Source organism: Harpia harpyja, chromosome 6, assembly GCF_026419915.1.
Source record: "Harpia harpyja isolate bHarHar1 chromosome 6, bHarHar1 primary haplotype, whole genome shotgun sequence".
In the NCBI taxonomy this organism is placed as follows: domain Eukaryota; kingdom Metazoa; phylum Chordata; class Aves; order Accipitriformes; family Accipitridae; genus Harpia; species Harpia harpyja.
In genome coordinates this window covers 9,371,069-9,385,399 of record NC_068945.1, presented here as the reverse complement: position 1 = coordinate 9,385,399, position 14,331 = coordinate 9,371,069, and the positions used below count along the sequence as shown (strand labels likewise).

The window sequence follows — 14,331 nt, the reverse complement described above, 5'->3', positions numbered from 1 at the left end:
GCGGCGGCGGGGTCGGCCTCTTATAGCGGAGGTAGCCAATAGGGAGGCGAGCCGGAGAGGCGCCTCTCGCGAGAGCTGGGAGAGGCGGGTGGGGCGGGGGCTAGGTGTCCTCTCGCGAGAGCGGCGGGCGCTCGCTCGCCCCGTGCCGCTGGCCGGTAGCGCGGCCGCCCTCGCCTTACCCCGCCGCGCCGCGCCACGCCCACTGGCGGGGACGCGCCTCCCCCGCCCCTCCTCCGCTTCGCCCTGCGGCCCGCCGCCATTTGACAGCGGGGCGGGCCGGTCGGGGCTTCACCCCCGGCGCCGGGCGCTGCCGGAGCCGCCGGTCATGAGTGAGTGGCGGGAGGCGGGGAAGGGGCGTTCGCCGGCGGGGCGGGGGGAGCGGAGGGGGTGCAGGTGCCGTTGCCGCCGGGCGGTTGGGAACCCAACGGACTCGCGTCGGGGCGCGCGGGGAGCCCCCGGGCCGTGGCGTCACGAGAGGTGCGGGGGAGGAGGAGGAGGAAACCGCAGCTCTGCTCGGTGCGTAACCGGGCCGCGGCGGTGGCACCGTTTACGGGCTGGGCCTGTTCCCCGCGGGAGGCTCGTTGTTTGTGTTGGCGGCGGCGGCGGCTGCTCAGCCTGCGGGACTCCCCTCTCACGGGGAGAGTGCTGGGGGGCGTTTGCAACCAGCCGAAAACTCGCAGGAACTGCGGCGGGGTTCAGCGTTGCAAAACTGGTAACTGTGGGGAGGGGGAAAAACCGAAGCATTAAGCTGCGGGCAAAGGTAGTTTTCGGTAAGGGTATAAAAGAAAGAAGAGACAGAAGACTAGAGGAAGGATGTAGTTGCGCAAAGATCTTTACTCCTTGGTCTTGGTGGTTTTTTAAAGGCAGCCAAATTCGATAATGAAAGCAATTAGTAAATAGCAGGAAGTGACAGGAAATGAGTATGTAGTAGCAGTACTGCGAGTTGTTGCCTTTGCTACCTGTCGACCCTGTTGGTGAGACTGCAGACTAACAAATACATTTGCAGCTGGGCATCTCTTGTAGGGTAGAGTTCTGGAGTCATGAAGTTTAGCTACTATAGTCCTCACGCTCATAGAAAAATTAATACACAGTAAGAATTTATTTGAGTCAAATATATTTGATTAATTGGTTGGTCAGGGTTTTTTTCCCCCTAAATGTCCAGGTTAACTCACAGATTTACATCTATTTTAGGACAAGACAAAAGTTTTGGTTTTCACAGGCAGCCAGATGAGCAACTAGAGAGAATTTTAAATTCCAAGGATTAGGGCCAGTGTCTTGCCCAAAGGAATCCTAGTCAAGATTTGCAGCCACTGTGAATTACCATGGTACAAATAATGATTCATCTTTTTGAGGTACAAATCCTGCCTGAAAACAGGAGATGGCCTCTGGCCTGCTGAAGCTGCTGCACTGTGAGGGTGGATAGTCACTGCTGAATTTATGCGGCTAAATTCCACACAAGGCACACACCTGTCTCCCCAACTCATTCGCTGTGAAAAAGAATGCTGGTGGCTTTGCTATAGACCGGGTTTTTTTTATCTTGTGTGGTTGGGTTCTGTCAAAATGAGAAAGTGCATGGGAGGGTGAATATGTACTGTGTTTAAAAATTTATATTGATGCATACAAATTATCAGAGGTGTTAACTGCATTGTAGTCTGAATGCCAAATGTGTTCCAAGCTCATGCAGAGGCCTGAGAGGCTTTGTTTATACTGGCTAGAGAATTCATGACCCATGAATTAAATTAACGACTGCTCTTCAAATTCTCCTTAAATACGGATCTGACTAAATCAATTTCTGTAGCAGTTTAGCCAGCTAGTGTGGAAGGTCATCTTTTGTCTGTGATATTTTTGTAGTCCAGTAAGACTCTGAGACCAGAATTGGAAGGAGAAATGAGGAGCAAGAAAAGCAGATCCTTAAAAACAATGCAGTATGATTCCCTTCTATGTAATATTGAAAAGAGCTCAAACTGCTAAACCAGAGTGAATAAATTAACTACCTGTGATAACACACCAGTCTGCTGAAGAACTTGATACCTTAAATACATATGTACATCATATAGAAATTAAAATGAAAACTTTAGTTGATAAACAGGAAGGAATTAACATTATGAATGTCTGTAGGAAACTCGTATGTGCCAAAATGCTGATGCTTTCGGTAACACATGAATCACAGAAAACACAAGTTAAAACAGTTGTGCTCTGTGCATACAGGAGGCTCACTTTCTGAAGCTCCTTCATCAGTAGACAAGTCTCAACCTTTCTGTGATGGTAGGGTGCCTGCAAGACCCTTCTACACAGAAAAAGTAAACTAAATGCTTTTGTATTACATGTGCTCCTCAGAGCAGAGGGAGCAGCTAATGAAATTGCCAAATCAAAATGCTTTTGAGAGGTTAGACCTTGCAGGATGGTTCTGGGTGCACAAGAGCTCTTCAGAGAGAACGTTCCAAACTCTGCTGCTGTCTTGCTTAGTTTTTCCCTATCTTAATGCATGCAGGCAGGAGATTCCTGCTATGTTTGTAAATCTTTTGAGGGGAATGGTGGGATTTCTGGTGTTTGAAATATTCTTACTTCTACTGCTTACCTGGGACAGTGAGGAAAGGTCAGCTGAGGAAAACATGAAGATTTCTTTAAGCTTGGGTTAAAGATCCTAGGCTATGATTTGTAAAGGTGCCTAAGAAAGTCAGAAAATCAACTTGGAGCAAACTTTTTTCCTGTAGCTCAGGAAAGGCTCACTGACCTTTTATGCTTACAAAAATCTCTCCTTTAGCAAACGGCCTGGCTAAGAAATAGATTTAGTTGATTCTTTCAGTACCTTAGAAAGTTTCCTGAAACAAATATTAAGCCTTATATCAATAGGGCCTATAACTACTAAACCTCTATCGTTGCTGTCTGATTGCTGACGAACTGTTCAAGGAGTTTAAGTAGATTTCCTTTTCAGTAGAAAAAGTGGAAGGTTTCTTTTAAGAAAATAAAAACTTAGGCTGAAAATCTTGGTCTTGAAACTTAATCTATCAAGCATGAGTATGAAAAAAGTCAATGTAAAGGCCAGTATTTCTGAAGTGCTAGTATGTACAAGCATTTTGCAAGTTTAGCAATTCTAGCAATAGGTAATTTCTGCTAACAACTACTGCAATTAGAAGGCTGGTATTTTAACTATGCAGTCGGTTCTTTTTCTTAGCTAAGTTACTGTCTTTATCCTGTTGAAAATTTTAGAGTTCATTCCATGCAGTGATGTTTGTGTTCATTTATAGACATGAAGAAAACACAAGCCTTTAGTTTTCTGAATTTTCCCTGAGTAATTTTCTCTACTCTGTCAGTTTGAGCTGTTCCTTCTCTGCTGATTTAATTCATCAAAATCTTCCAGCCTGCTGTAGTGCTTTGGCATTCTCTTTTGTGCTAGATTTATACTTCTCAGGTATCTTGAAGTATATCTGACTGGTAGGAGGGCACATTAAAAAAAAAAAAAAAAGTAGTCTTGAAAAATGAACTAGTTAATGTAATTTTTTTTTTTTTACTCTGCTACTTGCAGAAGGACACGCGCTGCTCAGTTTCTGTATGTTCGATAGTCCTTCTTTTGCACTTAGTATCTTGATACTCTCCTCACAACAAAGTTTACTTTCATTTTCTTGCTCTGATACATGGTCTCAACAGCAATGAAAAAGGAGGAAAAGGAAAGGCAGACTTTAGGTGATTCTTAAGATATATAAATTTTTCGTACTCCTAAAAGACAACAAAATGTCTGGATGTTTCTGAGGGAAAGGTTGTATTCAGCTGCTTTAGACTAAGAAAAAAATTACATATGTATCACATAGATAGCTGTTCTCTGTATAGCAAACAGGTGGTGTTGTGAAAATAATGCATTTCTAATCCTTAGAAATGAGTTGCACGATTGAAAAAGCCTTGGCAGATGCGAAAGCACTGGTGGAACGACTAAGGGAACATGACAACGCAGCAGAAGCTCTTATTGAACAGACTACAGCTCTTAACAAGCGGGTTGAAGCAATGAAACAGGTTTGTTTTCCAACTTTGTTTACTCCATTAAAAGAATGACTTGGAAACACGTAAAATCATTTCTGTGTGCTACTGTACAATGTAGAATTAGCATGTTATTTGTTTAATACTTTAATACCATACTAAGTATTTCCATTATAGGTGTGACTATGATCTAAAAATAGGGTTTTTTACATATTTAGTTTGATCCTGCGAAGAAGTTTTCACTGTTACTCTAGCTTAAATATTGAAAACTAGCATTTATTTGAAGAACACTAGTAGAAACAGGGTTGGTATCTTACAAATCATTGTGTGGTGTCTTGTGTTCTGCGCTTCTGTGAAATACTACTTGTTTTATTAATTTCAACATGCACCTTTAATGATACAGAGGCCCTGTCATGCTTTCTTCTGTTCAGAATAATTTATCTTTTCACTGTCTCCTTTTGTTTCAGAGTGGCCTCTCAGCCTTTTTTTGTGATCATTTCCATTCTGATGTTAAGCTATTCAAGGCATGTTGTTAGATTGAGTGTGACTTTCACTAGAGAACTTCTGGAAAGACATAAAGGTGTCTACTGACTTTCCATATGGGAGTTCATCCTGTCATTTTAATAGAACACAGGACGTGCTAATGGGCCTGTAAAATAATAAAGCCCTGCGTGTGCTTCATCCTTGTAAAACTAGCCATGGAGAAGCTTCATAACTTCAAATCAAGACTATTAAATTTACCCATTTGTTGAGGGTCAGGATCCATTCATTCAGGTCCATGTGAATTGTACCCATACAACCTTGTGGTTTAAGGTATTGGGAAGCCACAGTAAACACCTAGAGGTTAATACCTCATGGCTTTTCTTTACCATATGTATATCAGTTTTAAATTACTTGATGGTGAATTTGACCTGCATTAATTGAAGGTTAAATAATGCCCACTACACACATTTGAGGTATGAAACTTGTTTAAAAACAAAGGTGATACTTTTGTGTCTCTGAAGGGCAGTATCTTAGCAACACCTTCAGAAGTGTTTTTGTTTGTTTGATATTATTGTTTAAAAACAAGCGTTATCTTGCTGGTTACAGACTTTGACTGACAGTAGAACTGGTCCTTTGTGACTTGCCGAGTAATGCTTGCCTTCAGTTACTCAAATATGTTGTGGTTGTTTGTTTTTTTTTTTTTCATAACTAGTACCAAGAAGAAATTCAAGAGCTCAATGAAGTAGCAAGACATCGCCCTCGGTCTACATTAGTGATGGGTATCCAACAAGAAAACAGACAGATTAGGGAGTTGCAACAGGAGAATAAAGGTAAAATGTAAATATTCTATCCTTTTCAAGTTCCAGCTTGCACCACTGGAATCAGTGAGACTTTTAACATTGACCTATTCTCCAAAAATTGTTGTAGAAGAAATTTTTTCTTCTAATCTCAATTTGTCAGTTTAACTGATCATGATGCAATCTAATAAAGAGTCCTAATGTCCAACCACTGCGACTATGATTAACAAAAACAGAGTGTTGTGGAAAATTAACTTTTTCAGTCCCTATCTAATGTTCAGCACAAGTGAGGGGATAAATAGAACTTAATTCTGCAATATAGGTATCTATTTGGAAATGTGTTTTCCCACTGCTAAAAATAACTAATTTAGGAGCAGTCAGGACAAGTTGTAGTGTAAGTGCTGTATTATAATTCATTCTGGAATTCTGTACACTAGGAATATACTGTTCCTCCTGGAATACTTTAGGTATTCTAACAGTTACATTCAGCAAAGGATTCAGTGATCTCAATTTGTATGAATCTTGTCTTATCTCAGGAGCTATTTGTCCTTTGGCTTAGTATATTTTGAATGCAAGCATTTTTTAACTCTTATTTTACCAAGCTGCAGATTAAAACAGATCTGTAAACTTCTTTCTAGCTTTTGTACAATGTTGCTTATAGCGGCTAGAGTAAAGCTCCTAAGCTACATTCAAGATGGCTTATATCAGCTAAAGGGACTGAATATGAAGGCATATTAACAAAAGACCTTCTGTTTCTGACTGAACAAGAATTTTCCCAGAGCAATCACCAGTGAAGACATTTGCAGAGCCTACATAGATTTTGTGGTGCAAGGAGAGGGGACACTCAATTAGGGGCTTATTTTGGTTTTCTCAAGCTGAAGTACTTTTGCATTTTGTTTCAGTTCTTTTTTGTTAAACTTTAACTGAATTTAAAATTATGTTGGTAGAACTACGCACATCTCTTGAAGAACATCAGTCTGCTTTGGAACTCATAATGAGCAAGTACAGAGAACAGATGTTTAGGTTGCTTATGGCAAGCAAAAAGGATGATCCAAGTATAATAATGAAGTTAAAAGAGCAACATTCCAAGGTAATAATTGGGTTTTTGCCTTTGTTTTTTTAGTTAACACTTAAGTTAGTTTGTAGTGGATCAGTTCAAAGCTTACTTTGTCTCGGTTTTTATATCATTGTACTAAAAAGTCCTAATTTCTATAATCCAGTCCATGAAACACGAACAGGAAACTTGATCAGTCAAGTAAGTCAACCTTACTAGCTTCTCATTTATTTAAGCTTTTAACAAGTAGCATTTCATTACTGTATCTACTTAAGTTACTTTTGTTTTGCTTCAGTTTTTAAGGCAACTGCCCTATTATACTTCCAGATGCCCACAGATCTCAGTAATATTCAGACATTTAGACTGGCTTTAACCGATACTTGTGACTCCAGCTAATAATTAGTAAACCTGTGCTTACTGGGGAGAGTAGGAGTAAGCTTTTTAAATTCAATATTCAAATATTTTTTCCCCTAAATATCATAAATTTTTAAAAAGTATTTTAAAAGCCCTTTTGAATATTGAGTAACTGAACATACACTTCTCCTCTTTCCTGCTTCAACCCTTGGTTCTTGTTTCAGTACTGATCAGGCTTGCTAAGTAGAATCCAGAGCAGCCTGAGATGCTTGAAGGGTGGTGAAAGTTGCTGGTATTAGGCGTGCTTCATCTTACGGCTTTTGAAAACTAGAAAAGCAAAGTGCCATTAAGCATCACTTTTGTAAACTATCATGAGTGAGGTATATATGAGTATTCAGCAGCTTCATATAAGATTAATATGTTTTTGTAGCATTAATGTATAGTTTAGGCTTTTTCAATGTATTTTCAGGAAAACTTATTATTCTAGGTTGCTAAGATCTAAACAGGAGCTTTCTAACAAAGTCTTACATTACATTGTAAATGAAACTTAATCATCAGAGCGCAGTGTAACTGTGTACACAAACATTAGTTCTAACTGTTTAATAATCTTTGACCTCAACAAACTGAGTCTGCAAAGCAGAGTTAGGGTCTGCATACTGGGAAAACAAAGTTTAAGAATTTGATGCTTTCTTATCTCCTTACAAAATCACGTATATGTAATTAGTGCTGTTGAAATCAATGGGACCACTTAAATTGTTATGAAAAAATATACTGGATTAGAACTACAACTTTAACATAAACTCCTAAAAAATGACAGGTATATATCCTTTTCAAAAGAAGTTGCTTAGCAATATCGTATAACATATCTTACAGCGTCAGGAGTACCAAAATAAGAGGTAAAATTATATCAGTCCTGAAATGAACTTTGAAATTTCATTTAGGAACACTTCCATGGATTAAAAGCTTGGGGGGGGGGCAGGGAGCAGAATATCAAACAATATTATTTAAACAGGAGATGTAGGCTTCAACATTTTGGTTAAATTTGATCCCACAAGAATGGCTGATTAAGAGGATTTATCACCCTTAACCTAACACTTAGGATTTCTGGAATTTCATTATTTATTCTTCTGATCAGTCTTCACATTCAGTAAGATTAAACAATCTTGAAGCAGTTTTTAAATACTTCTTTCTTGTTAACTAAAAAATCCATCATACCTAAGCAATTAATCTCGCTGTTACCAGTAATCGCTGTTTTCTCAAGTGCTAGCTATTAGCTTCAATGCCTATTTACAAAAGATTGTTAAAAAAAAGAATCATTGAATTCTACAGATCAACAAGCACCTCCTTTAAATAGAAAAACAATTTCTTTTAGCAGTGTTGTATGCAATAGAAAAGTGTGTCTTGGTAGTAATGACCCTGATCAAAGTGTGCTGTTTGAATTTGCTCAGCTGAAACAAGGCCTAAAAACATGTGTGGCTTTGTTTTTTTTCTCCAAAGAGAAGAAGAAAAACAATGTATGGCAAACAAAAAGGAGAGAGATACAAAGAGTATTCGTAGATGTTTGAGGGTATCTTTGTAAAGAAATACTTTCACTGCATTCTTTGGTGTTACAGTACCTAAGTTTTACACATCTGCCTTCCAGATTAGAACCTTACAGTTTTGTGTTAGCATCTGATGTAACATTAGTGACCTTGGAACAGGCCCTAAATCATACTGATCAAGAGCCCAACTAAGCTGGCAAAATAGGAAGTAGGGACGACAGCAGTATATCTAAAAACCACTAACTCCTTCCCAGTCTTTCTCAAGGGTACATCCTTGCCAACTCATTCTTTTATCACTGATCACAGCTTCCTTTCAAGCTAAATTTAGGTTTTTGTTGAAAAAATGTTTCATGTAATCACCTTCACTGGAAACTGAGAAGAAAATAAAGATTTACAGACCAAGTTCTACCCCCATCCCCCGCTGCCGCTGTGAGTGGGTATTTAAGGAGTAAACAGCTAAACTATAGCTTTCACAATTGGAATAGCAGAGAGGAAAGGATGGAAAGGGCTGATGTTCGTTTTAGTAAAGTATACTTGGTTTGGTCAGATAAAATTTATGGTTCCAAGTGAGGCAGTTCTTTATGTTAGTTTAATCGTTTCTGGTAGTTTAAAGGCAAGCTGATTATCTGCTAGACGTATGGACCTCCAGTCAAACTCATAATTTAAAGGTGGGATTTAACTTTAGTCTATGCTGTTCTTCATTTCAGTCCTACTGTTCTGCTTTTCCCAGTATTAGTAACTGTTGTGAATTTTGTCCAAAGGTCAGGTCAGACATGGATAGGCTGGCATGATAGTAGAGTTGGAATAAAAGACAGCTTGAGGAAGAGACAATGAAAAATAAAAGCTTCTGGAAATACCATTAAAATATTTGGCTTAGCTGAACAGCAATGAATGCCAAAGGCAGAGGGTCTTTATCTAGATCTGCAGGGGAAAAGCAGTAATGACCCTTTAAGCATTTCCCACTGGTAGGTTAGCCAGCAAGAAAATAAACCATCAGCTGAACCAGCAAGGTCCAGGTAAGAGATCACTTCCTTGCAAACAGTGAAGATTGTCTAAAATCTAGCTTCCTTGCAAAGGCTGTTAACGCCTATGTTAATGGCTCCTATCATCCCACTCCTGGTGGTGGAACAGGAAAAGAGCAAACCAAACTACTGTTCTTTTTTTCCTCCTTCTTGAATCTTTCAGTGAGATGTTGTAGTTATTTCTAATAGGAAAGTACCCTACTAAAAAAGAACCTAAAAAAGATTCTAAAAAAAGTACCTAAAAAAGAACAAAGGACAGATCCGAGTTTCCTAATACATGACATAGTAAGGATGACCACTTCACCTGGTCTTTTTAAGAGATAAATGCCTACCCATGGGCTGTACTGGACTTGAGATCAAGTTTCAAACAAATGGAAAGAATGTCACATACCCTGCTGTTCTTAGATGAGTTTAGTCTTTCTGCATATCGAAAATCATATACATCAATTCTTGCAACACAGGAAGGCCTTGTCAGAGCAAGTATGTGGCTGACTTGTAGCCGTTTGGAAGATGTACTCATTTAAGCATATATAAAATTCTAATAAAAGGAATCGCTGTGTGGCAAACCAGATTTATTTAAGTAACAGGACCACAGTGACTACTCATGCTGTAAAGTTACAGAGAACTTGTTTTCTCAAATAGAGGCCTATGTTCACATTTTTATTAAGTGGCACAGCAGTCAAAATGCACATTTAATGCTTTGCTTATTTTTAGTAATGCAGAAGATATATTACTAAAGCTGTTACTATTTTATTTTTATGTCTCAGGAGCTGCAAGTGCATGTGGACCAAATTACAGAAATGGCAGCAGTAATGAGAAAAGCTATTGAACTTGATGAAAAGCATGGCTGTAAAGAGCAGGAACGTATCATTCAGCTTGAGGTAAGTATGAAATCAAAACATCAATGGCACAAATAGCAAGGGAGGAAATGTTACCACAATTACTTACATGGAGTTACTGTATCTCTTGCGAGTTAGTGCACCAGTCACTCACACTATTTTATTACACTTTCCTTATTGGGAGGACTGTAAGTACTGTTTTCCCCACTGTAGCTTACTGTCAAGTCTTGCATAGGTGATACTTCATCACCAGAAATCAGCGATTTGTATTTACGTACTGGCTTAAGCTTTCTCTTTTTTAAGTCTCTGTGTAGCAAAAAAGCTAGAAAATAATACAGATTCATCCTAATGAATAAGACGCTAGGATACAAATAATAATACCCACAGCTTTGGCTTTTAAATATTATTAATTTTTTAATAATAATTTTGTGCCTTTGGGGAGATTCTCAGTTGCTTAGCATTGGAGAATCAACACTACTGCTTTTTGATTAAGTGCTAGCAAAGCAGTTCATTATGGGACAGGGTGTGTGGAAGGAACAGGAGATATTTTTTTGAAATGCAACATTTGAACTTAATTACCTTTTTCTTACCCGTCTTGGTGTTTTGAGCTTTTTTTTTTTATGCGTAATACCCATTCAAGAGAGCAAGAGGTTGAGAAACTTTGTGTTCTTAGTTTTAGAAGGTAAAACAGCACCACCTGACTGCAAATCAGTATTTTAATTCTTATGCATATGTTTGGAGTAGAGGGGAGGTTATGTAGTTATCTTGACTTCTTTCTGGAGTCTATTAAATGCCTTTTTCTTTCTCTGGTTACAGCAAGAAAACAAAGGCTTGAGAGAAATTCTTCAAATAACTAGAGAATCATTTCTGAACCTCAAGAAAGAAGATGCATCAGAGAGCACATCTCTGTCAGGATTAGTAACAAGCAGTGATTTGAGCCTGAGGAAAAGCTAAAGACTGTGGAAGTCAACAAGCTTCAATTGCACACTTTACAAACGGAGTATCAGGGGTCACTTGTCAAGCACTTGTTACTGAATAGGGCACCAGCAAGCTAATGCATCTTAAACTCCAGTTGAGTGGCTTTTATAGTGTGTAAAATACATTAAAATTGGTATTCTACAAAAACCTTAGTGACAGATTAATTGCCATAGATCTAACTTCAGTAGGAAATGGATTAATGCACTTGCTGAATTGGGAATTATTTTTATATGAAGTCATTTTACAGATAAAAGACAAGATTTCAACATAATTTATAGAAGTTAGTGCTCATACAAAGTTTCAGTGCACCTATTATATAATAAAGGTAAGATTTAAAGTCTGATCTCTAGCTAAAAAGTAGTAGTTTATGAATATGCTTTGTGCATGATCCACATTACATTTTTTCCTTTTAGTGAGTTTTTAATAAATTCTCATTTTGCAACAAACCTGTTTAATGGAAAGGGTACATAGGCAGCATAAAACTTAAGCGTTTCTGTTATTTAGCCATGGGGTATCCTGTTCAAATATAAGACCAATTGTTTAAACGTAAGCAATGCTTTTGCAGTTGTTCAATATTTATTTTTTGAAAATTGAACAAGATTCTTTAAAATAGGTATACTTAATTGTATTTTCAAAACATGAAAAGAACTGCTCCCACTTTATTGCTTTCTGGAACACAGGTAGCATAGAATAATTCTGCCTTAGCTTTTACTTTTATGAGAGGAAACCAGGCTCAGTTCTCTATAGGTAAGAAGCCACATTTAGTCCCATCTATTTCTTCTGCAATTGCCTACCCAGACTTCCTAACTGGGAAATGGCACTTTGAAGGCACCCACACAGCAGCAGCACAAAGGTGTCGGGGGAAGGAGGGAGAAGCTCTATGGCAAAGTTTGCAGCCTGCATGCCTGCAATCAATACTCTTCATTTTTCTTTCTGAAGTATTAGTCATCAGGAAGGTTTTAGATAAGTTTCAGGTACATGTTACGTTTGCACTAGGAAAAGTTTCAATATGCTATACTGAGAAACAGACTGCTTGCTTTTAATCCTGAAATACTTGCAGAAGTGAAGAGGAATTGACTTTCCTTGATCAAAGTGCAGCTTATATCATATGTGGATATGATAGAAGTGCTACACAAGACAGGCTTGTAGTAAAGAGGTGCTGAAATAATTCATATTTGGTTTTTGTTTGTCACATTACCACTTCTTGGTCAAGGCAGCAAGAACATTCCTAGTATAGATGTGTATCATCACTTTTTGTCCAGCATGTGAACGTATTCTTTACTTGGAAAGCATACTCAAGAGAAGCAGAGTGAAAGCTTTCAACCACAGAAAATTGTAGATCTACAAATGCCACCCACAGTTGAGTATTTTGGCTGTTTAATAACTCACCTAGCAGAATGAGTTGAAGTCCTCTTCTGAAATCAACATTACTTCAAGTTGATTTTCAGTTACAACAATGCAAAAAGAATTAAGCATCAAGCACTTCTAAGTGTGTCAGTTTTAAATACAACTTCCTTTGACTCAGTACAGCTTCCCTGGGCTCAAGGTAAATACACCACAGGTCTAAGGGTGACCTTTCAGTGACCAGTGAACTAATTTATAGGGAGCTCAGTGTTTTTGTTCTGTTGCTGCCCCCCGTCCTGTAGTGCTTTTAAGAGAAAAAAGTGAAGTGGTAGGAAAGGAGTGTTTAGCAGAAACAATAAATGCTAGTTTTCAATTAACTAATACATATGCTAGGAAATGCAGTTGAAAGGACAGATAAATCAAACTCTCCAAATTTTCACAGCATTTTTTATAAATGGAGAAACTGCTACATCTCTTTCCAGAGCATCTTAGCTTATTTCTAGGCTTAAGAATAAATTGAGGACATTCATGTGTATGGGGAAAAAAAAAGTTTTAACCATTTCCAAACTTGCTAAACATCTGGGGGGAATTTTGGGGGGAACATTTTAGCTCAAGCACAAAGTTGTCTGCTATTATTATCTGTAAAACCTTGCCAATGCTTCTATAATTTAGATTTTGCATTTCTACAGTAGCTTGCAAGCTGGTGACTTATCAGAAGCAACACCTTTTTTTAATTGAGTGTTTTGTTGTTGCAAACTTAGGAGAAATTTTGGGTTCAGCTGATTAAGTTATTCTTTTTAGAGTTGTCTTTTCAGCCATTGGCTGATATCAGAGGCATTTATATCCATTTAATGCTGAATGCAGTTTCATGGCTGACTTGCTGGTTTGTCTTTCAAATACAATCTGAAGGGTTGTTAGTCTGTGGCAGTTCTTTAAGGTTGCTCTATTATGAAATAATGCTTGATTAGTGTTTATTTTTGTAAATTAAAAAATGTGACTTAATTTATCTACTCCTCGTCTTCACGTTTGATACGTCTCCCCTGTCATTCCCCTGACCTGATCACTTCAGGATTTTAAAGAACCTTCACAGTGTGTGGAGTGACTATTTTTCATTGCATACCTGTTATTTTTGTAATGCAGATAGCTTGAAAAGAATTTATGGCTAGAATTGTGTACTGTACAGTAAACTTATTTTATCAATAAAGTTGATTGAAAATATGGATGTCTCCATGATTAAAGCAAGGTACTGAATCTCAAGTGAGCCTTGTTAGTAACATGTAGGGGAAAAAAAGACATGATTATGCCATTTACTCAGTTTATTTTTATACTTTAAGGCAGTCAGGCCCATTTCTAGTGTTTTACTCATGTTGCTATATAGCAAAAGAAAAAAATTCTCTGTAAAGTCTTCATTTTCTCTTGGAAAACTAACAATCACTTCTACACAGGCAGTTATTCATCTTTGAAAATGAACCACTGGAACTGTTTACTGATACAGAGGAGCAGTAAGAATAAATAAAAAGCAGTCCCCTGGGCTTTGATTTTTGGATCAAAACATATATTGGTACAGATAGGATCTGACAGCTGAGGGTTTTTCTTGAAGATTAAAAAACATCACTGACTTGGTTCAAGCTCTGGGTTCCTTTCTCTGTGATGTGTAAATGAGAATGTCAGTGGATTACATTCATAAGCTGACGGTGTAATGTTTTCTCCACTTCCCCATGATTTTCCAGAAAAGAATCTTGTTTCCAGTATCATAAATTCTGTGTTTAAAGACAGGTAATGAATGTCAAGCTAAGTCATAAATACATGTAGCAGCTATTCAACCGAGGTAAAACTGCAGGGCAGCTTGCAAGTAAATTGGGCTGTTTTGTACAGCTAAAAGCTTTAAATAGCTTTGACTTTTTAAACACACACATTGGATTAGAAGATTATGTTAAAATACAGAAC

The 14,331-nt window shown here is 38.1% G+C and overlaps 1 protein-coding gene across 2 annotated transcripts; it reads left to right on the top strand.

The window, feature by feature from the left end:
* Positions 1 to 179: 179 nt before the first annotated feature.
* On the top strand, positions 180 to 13,602 carry FGFR1OP2 (FGFR1 oncogene partner 2). Of its 2 annotated transcripts, none has more exons than XM_052789843.1 (6): positions 180 to 329; positions 3,872 to 4,008; positions 5,168 to 5,285; positions 6,200 to 6,342; positions 9,991 to 10,104; positions 10,879 to 13,602. In XM_052789843.1, the coding sequence occupies exons 1-6, from the start codon at positions 326 to 328 to the stop codon at positions 11,014 to 11,016; spliced, it is 654 nt and encodes a 217-aa protein (XP_052645803.1). In that variant the 5' UTR covers positions 180 to 325; the 3' UTR covers positions 11,017 to 13,602. The 2 variants fall into 2 exon arrangements, with proteins under 2 accessions (XP_052645803.1, XP_052645805.1); XM_052789845.1 differs by lacking the exon at positions 180 to 329 and adding an exon at positions 394 to 516.
* The last annotated feature ends 729 nt before the right edge of the window (positions 13,603 to 14,331 follow it).